Source organism: Aplysia californica, unplaced genomic scaffold (genome assembly GCF_000002075.1).
Source record: "Aplysia californica isolate F4 #8 unplaced genomic scaffold, AplCal3.0 scaffold00613, whole genome shotgun sequence".
Lineage (NCBI taxonomy): Eukaryota > Metazoa > Mollusca > Gastropoda > Aplysiida > Aplysiidae > Aplysia > Aplysia californica.
This window is the reverse complement of record NW_004797883.1, coordinates 395,273-404,756: the sequence shown is the minus strand read 5'-3', so window position 1 is coordinate 404,756 and position 9,484 is coordinate 395,273. Positions and strand designations below refer to the sequence as shown.

Here is a 9,484-nt window from a genome sequence, read left to right as displayed (position 1 = left end):
TATACAAAATATATTCATATATATATGTGTCACGGCGCAGTGGAATCAGGTGCTCGTCAATTTTTGGGAATGTGGAGTTATTGGTATCATCTGCAAGTTGATTTACTAGCCTTTCTTTCAATGAAATATATTATATCCGTGTATCTTGAATAGAACTCAAGATATCTGCAATGGAAGGAAGTGAGGTCGCCAGGTTTCAGTGGTGAAATTAGTGGGAAAATCGCTGCCAAAGTTTTATAATCCCAATTGCTAAAGAGTCCTTGAAAACAGAGTGTCTTTAATCAAAGTTTTTCAGTAAAAGTAACATGGAAATGTGTTTTTATGTAAGGACACACAAAAGAGGATGAGCCAAAAACAAAAAAATCAATTAAAATTTCCAAACAGGAGGAAAAATGCCTGTTTCTCCGATTTCTATATTTTGACGAGCACCTGATTTCACCACGTGGCCTCACATATCTTTTCTTTATTATTACTCTAACCGGTTGCCTGTTGGGAAGCTTCATCAACTTTGAGGTACACCTGGAGAAGAACGTTCTCTCAAATATGATGCTTTATGAACTTAACATTCTGTTTCACATTCACACTTTATAAAGTGGAATAAAAGCTTATAAATATGAGCCTTTTGTCATTGAAGAATCTTACTATTTTAAATATATATCAAAAGCACAGATAAATTAAAATTAATACCTACAAAGCACTGAATGTAAACAACAAAGGTAACAGGAGAAAATTAGCAGCAGGAGCCTTTTGCAACATTTACAGTGAAACATGTCACACAATGTGCAAGACGTTTTTCCTTGAGATAATAACTCGCTCACGATATCACAACCTTCACCAAAGGCCAGCAGGCTTTTCCAACATAGGAACAACGAAATGAGTAGGGGGCCTACACACATTGGTACAAAATCAATCTATCACAAGAAGACTCGGAACAATACAGCAGAGAAGATGTGCAGATAGATAAAAAGAAAGCCAAAGAAAGAGGTTGACACCATAATGCCTGAGGAAAGAAACAGAAAAAAAAGACCAACAAAAAGTGACAGCCAGAGATCAGCTGCCTTGCCTAGCAAAAGTAACCAAGAGCGGTGACAGTGTAAGTCTGGATTTTAAAAGTAAGAACACAACTGACATCAAACTTAAATCCTGATAATAATGGTAAGGAATATTGCAGTTTTTGTACCGGGACTTTTGTTATTCTATATTTTTTTAGATCGAAAGTGACCATTGATGATTTCAGCTCCTCACTCAGCTGGTACTGAAAAACTCTAAGGCCAGAGCCATAAAAATAAATAGAAAACTTGCTAGGTTAACAGGTATTCACAGATATCAACAAAGACCTCAATGCTGTCGTGTATAGTCCATGATGTAGTCAGAGTCGAAATACACCACAGTGATGGTAATGTCATCACGATAGTAGCGCACAAGTTTCTGTGGCAACGTAAGCTGAGCAGACAACTGTCCGTGCTCCAGACCCAATGCATGTCGCATCAAGTGAGTAGCTACATTATCGTCCAGAGCACGCTTTGCCAGATTCTGCTTACGTTTGCGCAGCGATTCGTTAATGGCACCCAGTGGTGTAGCCTCTGCGGGCCTGAAATGTGTTAGCACCTGCTGACCCTCTGTGTGGTGGCCAACAAGAGAAACTACTTTCTCCACGGACAGGCCGTCAGAGTCCCACAGACCGTCCGACGCCAAGATGAGGAATCGGTCTTTCGGAGACAGACGGTAGTGGATCACCTCTGGTTCTGCATCAAGGTACGGAGGAGTTCTGTAGTTGTTAGGGATAGTAATGTTTTTATAACTGGGCAAGAACGGTCCAGAACTCTGCCCCGCCAGATTCTTCAGATGAATGAGATCTTTCTTGCCCCACTTGTAGCGAACATCGCCAAAAGCTCTAAGCGGCATCAGCTCGCCAAAAAGTCTACCTCCTTTGAGGATATTGTGGGATTCATTTGGATGTTTTGCAAACAGTCGCTTCACCTCGCCCGTGTTCTCAGCGTCATGTTTGAGGCTGACTGGGGTGGCATGCCACGTCTCTGATTCTGTTGAATGACTTCCAATAACAGCCTGGCTGTCTCCCACATTAGCAACATACAGGTCAAGCCCATCAATGTAAGCCACACAACCAACAGCTCCTGAGAACGCAATGTTGACCAGATCTGCAGACAGTCCCATATCACCTGGGTGAAAACTTGCCTCAAGTGAAATGTCTTGGTCAAGACGAAGAAATGCATTTACCAGGCTCTCTTCCACCTATACGGAGAAGATAAAAAATACACATTCTAGACAAAGCAGAAAAGGATGAGATGCACTATGTCATATGACCCCCCTCCCCTCACAGAATTAAAAAGGATTTTCTGTCAAACTTATGGAAGAGCCTCCCCATATTATGAGTTTATGCTCTTTTGTTTTTGTTTTTGTACAGTGTTTTACGGCGCTCGCAACTGCATAGGTCATATGAGCGTGTGGGACACACCTAATATTTTCAGTTGGTAGGAAATTTTGAATTTTGCCCGGGTAGCGGCCGAAGCCTATTCTTATCGATTTTAGACCACCAAGGGATCTTTAGCGTGCGCAACTTGCACACGGGCCCTCCGAGATTTTTCGCCCTTGTCCGAGAAGGCTAGGTGTAGATCTTTCCTACCAGAAGATCAGGGGTGTGGCAGAAAGACAGCAGTAAGGAGGAGCCAAGGAGCAGCAGTAGAAAGGCTGCAGAAAGAGTCAGGAGCCCAGAGGAGGGGGCAAAGGAGGTGAGGGGGTGGGGGCAGAAAGTGGAATTGAAAGCAGACAACAGAACATTGCTAGAGAGCAGGAAAGGAGGTGAAAGGAGACAATTTTAGAGAAGAAAATTTTTCGGTCGCTACCCAGATTCGAACCCTGGACCTTTGAATGAGAGGCCAACACCTTAACCTCTAGGCCACGAGAGCCCCTGTTTATGCTCTATTCAATTGAATTTTTACAATCTTAAAAAACACTATAGATTATTTTAAAATGCACGTAATGACTATCTGAGAACATGACAGTGTAGAGGGTTTTTTAAAGTTAACGCATGACTGAAAGTACATCATGTACCACATTCCAAAAAAATACAACACGTAATGAATGATACAGCTGCCGTATATATGTACTTCTGTGGCAATGTACCATACAACTTCAATAAAATCTCTAGTTTGGTTTCAAATGACAAACATTTCCGTTTTGTGGATGACATCGAGGTTGTCAGATATTGAGATGAGTACCATACATAGGGGCTGTGTAAGACTGAGAGACAAACCACTACTCTCGTTAACACAACATTGCAGTACTTATTTCCCTAGTGTTGCCTAGGGTCTATCGAATCATATGTTTACAGTTATGTTAAAAAACAATGTGTATCGTTGATTTCCCACCATCCATTGGAACACTGTACACCAGTGGAAGGGACGGAGTGGGTGTGCCTTGTGTAGGTCTGCCTTGTGTAGGTCATCTTTTCAGTATATCATGTGTCAGAAAACAAACCCACACTGCATGACTAGCTAGACTACCCCAAGTATGCCCACTCTATTGATGAGGAGTAAAATGAATGCCAAATGGCTAGTTATGCGGACCTGTCTTTGCTCAATGAAATACTTGGCTCCACTGGGAGACTTTGATTAAGTTATTATCTGGTTACGGCCAGGGTTGGCGTCTTCAGACCTCATTTGATCCAAATTCGATACCGGCTGAGGCTGGAATTTTCTAACCTCGTTTGATGTAAGGCGTTCTTATAAAGTTAAAAAAAAAAAAAAAAAGAACAGGGATTTTTGTTTCTTTTTGAAGCTGGGGTTTCATTGAATTAGAGCTCACTGTACCCGAGGTCCACTGTACAACTGAATACAGTCATCTCTGAAAGCAACAGATAAAACAGATACCAAAACAAGCCAGGTTAGTGACATACAATCACATCGCAGACAGGATCAGCACCAAAAAGCTTAGGAAAGTCATTACTTACTTTAGTGAGTACGATCTAGGATAAAGTACAGTCGTTTCAAAGAAAACAAAAACACATCCCCCCTCTCACCCCCCCCCCCCCCCCCAAAATGGAAACTATACCAAGATTATTGCTCATAAAGAAGCTTTACATTTAAACTGAATGCCAGTTTAAATTCGATTGCTTTGTACATCAAATCACATAAACAGAAATATAGAGTTGTAAAAGGAAGACCATTTATCCCTTAATTCAGCAGCTCACTCTTACTACAGTTAATAAAGGCAAAGGAGCCTACAATTAGCCAGTAAAATCAAATTAATCAAGAGCCCTGACCGTGCTATCCAGACTGTACATGTCCAGGCAATCATTGATGAAGTTGTGCAAACTCTGCCAGTGGATGGTGGCCAGGTCTGGGCTGACAGGATCCACGCTAGCTGTAGGCAGGTACTCCAACAGCTGGGCTGTGGCACCCATCTCTTCCTGATACAGCTGGTTTAGACGAGATGGGTCAGACATTGACACCGCAATATACTGAAACAGTCTGTCCTTGAGGGCCTGGGCACATGCACAGCCAGCATGTCCATCAAACACACCAAACAAATACTTGTCAGTGCCTGCCAACTTCGCCTCCACATGCCGATCTTCAATGGGTTTGTTTGCCTAGATAGACACAAATACGAGAGAGATGTAAATATGTAGAAGACAAAGTCAAACCAGCAGAAAACAAGCATGCATTATTTAGCATATTTTTAAAGTGAATATAGATGTTGGTAAACAGTAATATGTAGACAAACAGAAGGGAAAAAAAAACAATAACGGACCACAGGCACAGTTCGACGGATGCGTGATTCCCAGCCTCTGTGTTCGACAATCCCTGTTATAAATACTGTATATAAAGCCTTTACGTGCATTGGAAACAGAGAACAATGAAATATTATGTCCACCTAGTTTTCCTTCTGGGTAGGTCTGATAAAATCAAACAAGAGAGAGGAAATCCGCCATCCCACTCCCCTTTCATTAAAAATAACCCCCCCCCCCTCTCAACCCTCCTGCATTTTCTCCAATTTCATTTGCACTCCTCTCAGTCTATTTTTCAATCTTCTTTTATTACTTTTTTTTTCAACAAACTGTCCGATTTACCTGCCTAAGGCGGCCAGGCCCGATGCTTTGTCATAAATTTTGAATCGGCCCCTCACGCTGTGGACGGGCCGTCATAATACTTTCACCTTTGTTATTAATTGCTAGTCCCTCCAGTGAATGTTTACCCAAGTTGACCAATGTGCAGGCTTTTCTAACAATACATTTTCAACAGATGGTGGGGGAAGCATGAATGATCCTTCATAACTTTTATTTAATAAAGCCCCACCCACAACTCATGCACAAATCGTGAGTGAGGTAACTGGTCGTGTATTTCGCTTACCTAATCGGTAACAAAGTAACAATGGACGTTGGCATGAACTTGCAACAGAAGTATCCCTTGTTTTCCTGGTGGTGGCGATTTGTGTGTTCGTTTTACCATGGTACTCGGTCTTCATCGTCTTACTTATATTTAGTTTATTTTACCTCTGCACAAAATCAACAAAAATAAAGCTTACAACCCCCCACCAAAACCCCCCCCCTGTCAAAATAACACCAAAAAAACTCCTTGTACACCACCCAACCCCCTTTTTCAAAAGAAAATAGTTTTTTAAAATCCTTTTGATTTAAAGCCCTTCTACTAGGGCAGTCTAAGGTCTGAGAACAAACCCGGTTTGGACCATGGAAGAGATAAAATTTGCTTTACTCATTTTGACCAGTTCTGCCTAAGACGGCCATCTAGGTGTTTTAAATATATATATATATACGGCCACTTTTCCCCTTGACAATGGGTGGCCCGTTTTACACAGGTTTGACTGTACACACAATTGCTCAGTTGCATGCATATTGCCTGCCTAGTATATCAAAATTTGAATTTCTGTGCACGAAATTGCTTGTGTAAAGACTCAATCGGCGAGAATAGCCAAAATTTATAAAGAGCTCGTCCTCTAACCCAGAGTGATCGGCCTGAGCTGATGCATTGAAAGCACACACCTGGTGAGAATAGCCAGAAGATCAGAAGATTTGTCTTCTCACCCAGGGTGAGAGGCCTACAACTGCGCTATTCTCACAGGTGAGAATAGAGGTGGCCTTTGACTTTTGTCACTCATCCTTTCAATTTCCTAATTTTCTTCTTTTTTCATTTCTTTCCATCTGTCTCAGCATTGTAAGATTTTCTCTTCTCTTCTGCTTGTGCTGCCCAAATCAACATGTCCTTGAAGACCTGGTCACTGACAAGAGATCATGGCATAAATAAGAGTATGAGGATCAAATCAAGGCTGGTCATAGAAATTAGGAGGGAGATTATTAACTTGAACACTCATAAAGTGAAAGATGATAAAGGTGGGTTGTATTTGTTGAAGCAGAAAATAGTTGGTTCCTGTGTGGGTGAAATCTTAATTAAGTCTTTATACACCTGGAACGTTGTAATCCCTCTTGAACCAGCTAGGTCCCCGACCTGACAAGCAGGTTTACACAGCCCACCTCCAAAATAACAGTAACAGCCATCATAAACAGAATGACCAAAACATAAATTTCCTCACCTGCAATTGATTGCACTGAATTTCCCTCACAATGCCGCGAGTTGTTCCCTGTGAACTCTGTTCATTCATTCGAAGAATTGAAGTGACCATCTGTGGTGTCAGTCGTGGTGACTCCACAGGGTCGGGTCCTTGTGCCAGTCTAAGTTTATGAAACAATTGCATGAATGAGTGGCACCTCCCATGCCCTGGGATTGACTGAAGACCCACAGGCAGATCATTCTCCCGTGAATCTTGTCTCAACAAATTTGATCGGCGCAGGTGTTTGACAGAGGAAGAACTGATGGCTCGCTTTGCAGAATTAAGCATCATTATTACACACAGAAAGAAATGTGCCAGGAGGTCGAGTATGAGAGTATTTGAACTACATCTTTCCTTTCTATGCGATGATTAGCCTATTTTAACTTTAACAAAACAAATGACAAATCTTCAGCCTCAGAACCACAGCAGTTGCACTCACTATCACTAGTTCTAGATCAAGATTCTACATCGCTCAAGGCTATCACTGGACAATCACATAGTCAAGCTGAACACGGACATTACTTACACACAATAATCGACCGTGTAAGACTGTATTCGTAAATATTATATATTCTCGTAGTTTATTTTAGGCAAGTATTAACTCATCCGATCTGGAAAAAATTCCGACTACGATTTCAATTTTTTTTTCACGCTTTGGCGATACTTTATTTATTCCATAGGTTTCTGTATCAAAGGCTTCTGTGTACAACTTATTATTTATTCCTTAAGAGAAATAAATATATTGATAGATTAGGTATATATAAGTTAAAGATCGAGGACCAAAACTGGGTTTAGGTAGGCCGAGAGAATAAGGAAAAAAACAACCAAAGCCAAAGATACAGAATCAAACGAAGCCAACAAATGATAAAAATGATAATAAAGCGTCTGAGATTTACTTAGGACTATTGATACACACACACACACACACACACACACACACACACACACACAAACACACACACACACACACACACACACACAAACACACACACACACACACACACACACACACACACTGAAACGCGAAACAGTCGCGGCGTCGCGGACACTGACGAATTGTTGTGGTAACATCATGAGGTAGTCTATACTAAGATCGTTCTTGAGTATCGAGATATCGCAAAAGGAGGGCAAATCCTAGAGTATCGTTGGGTTGACCTTAGACAATGATAGTACATAACAAGATGGGCCACTTCTCTCTTTGAGCCAATTAAAAAAGTGTCCTCAAAATTTGGTGGCGCCCTCTTCACAAAAGCGCACTTTGCGAACAGAGTTACCCTACTTGAGTTTTTAAAAATCAAAGTGAAACTAGCATGTTTTGGGATAAATTTCGGAAGAACGCTTTTTTAAAATGGTTACGCTGACAAAAAACCTTTTCCGGAGGAAAGGGTGATGGTTTTCTTCGTTTAATTTGACTTTAGAATGAAAGGCGAGAGGTCATTAAAATTTAAAAAAACACCTAAAACTACGCACTGAACGTACCCGAACTGCTGATGAACAGCAGTCGATCTGCGCACGCAAGGAGGTGCTATTCCTATTCTTCTTCTGGAAAAACGAAAGAGAGCTTCAAAACAGACCGCAGCGCCATCTGAAGCAAAGAGCATACTTCCTGCGGACACTTTTTTGGCTGAGTGAACCATCTTGTTATGTACTATCATTGCCTTAGATAAACTTGAGCGTAAATTGTCGGATTTTAGTCTGTGTTTATGCCAATAAGACGATATTAAGTTCCCATTGAACTAGAACATAATTTTTAAAGCTGAATTGATGAGTAAAAGCCGGTTAACAGAAACAAAATCTTTGAAGAATAGCATGAAGGCCATTGACATTAAACCAAGAGTTTGTATACAAAAAAACCGTCGTTCTTAAACGACCAACCGGCATACTTTTTTTGTTTGTTTGTTTTGTTTTTTTTCCCCCACAGCCAAAGATAATGTACTATCATTGCCACAGCCACACAGCCCCACAGTAGCCTAATGCTGCTGTGCGGAGTGCGGTGTGCGTGTGTCTATCAGTCAACTGTCGTGTGTCTGATCGTGTGATGTTGATGAGCCATTAGAATGATTAGAATTTGTTCGTAATTGTTAGATGTTTTTTTTCTTTAAAAAATAATTTTCCGATAAGAATTACACCACCGTGTGTACTTCTCTGATCTTAGAGCTTTTAGTTTTAGGTACGATAGCTCTTTTAAAGCTTTTATTCGAGACCTGTATGCCTGCCAATACCCCTCCCCCATCCCATCATGCCAGCTTATAAAAGAGGCCCATGGCTTTGAATTGTTGTAGATATCGTAAGTTCAGTCTTGTTCCATGGCATCGTGTCCGTTAACACTATTAGCCCTATTTGAAAGAGAATATATTACATGTATAACGTTGTTAGATCTATTGGTGTGCTTTTAGCACTCGTGAACATGAAATGATTGTATAGATCTACAGATCTAAGCCATTAGCCCATAGCCTATTAATATAATTTATGCCTATAGTTATAGGCAACAAAGCATCATCATCTTCATATCATCTCTCTCTCTCTCTCTCTCTCTCTCTCTCTCTCTCTCTCTCTCTCTCTCTCTCTCTCTCTCTCTCTCTCTCACTCTCTGTGTGTCTGGATTATATTTTTTTAAAGCCTGGGTAGGCTTTGAATGACTTTGAATGGCCAGGCCCTTAGAACTGTTTCAGAACAAATCGAAAATATATATGCGCATTCAAGGGTGCAAAATGTCAATGCACGATGGTGCTCCGAGCTACAGAGCATAGACTGTGCCATAGTACCATTAAAAAAGCCTTAACCTCAATCCTGCAGAAAATGTCTCTCAAGAAAAACAGCGTCCGAAACAAACAGCGGTTAAGCGCAACTGCCGCGAGGGATACAATCAATATTATGTGTGTGTGTGTGTGTGTGTGTG

General features: G+C 41.1%; 1 protein-coding gene across 1 annotated transcript; it reads right to left on the bottom strand.

Moving 5' to 3' along the window:
• Window positions 1–457: 457 nt before the first annotated feature.
• Window positions 458–7,335, bottom strand: LOC101854603 (pyruvate dehydrogenase [acetyl-transferring]-phosphatase 1, mitochondrial). Its single transcript, XM_005107577.3, has 3 exons — window positions 6,568–7,335; window positions 4,283–4,609; window positions 458–2,253 (listed from the first exon to the last, which is right to left on the bottom strand). The coding sequence occupies exons 1-3, from the start codon at window positions 6,874–6,876 to the stop codon at window positions 1,339–1,341; spliced, it is 1,551 nt and encodes a 516-aa protein (XP_005107634.1). The 5' UTR covers window positions 6,877–7,335; the 3' UTR covers window positions 458–1,338.
• Between the last annotated feature and the right edge of the window lie 2,149 nt (window positions 7,336–9,484).

What these genes read in the sequence shown, in the direction of transcription:
- LOC101854603 (XM_005107577.3), bottom strand. Translation starts at nt 6,876, where the DNA reads ATGATGCTTAATTCTGCAAAGCGAGCCATCAGTTCTTCCTCTGTCAAA. An exon ending in TTCAGTGCAATCAATTGCAG is followed by an intron (nt 4,610 to 6,567) that starts GTGAGGAAATTT and finishes GTGTCTATCTAG; the next exon opens with GCAAACAAACCCATTGAAGA. An exon ending in TGTACAGTCTGGATAGCACG is followed by an intron (nt 2,254 to 4,282) that starts GTCAGGGCTCTT and finishes TTCTCCGTATAG; the next exon opens with GTGGAAGAGAGCCTGGTAAA.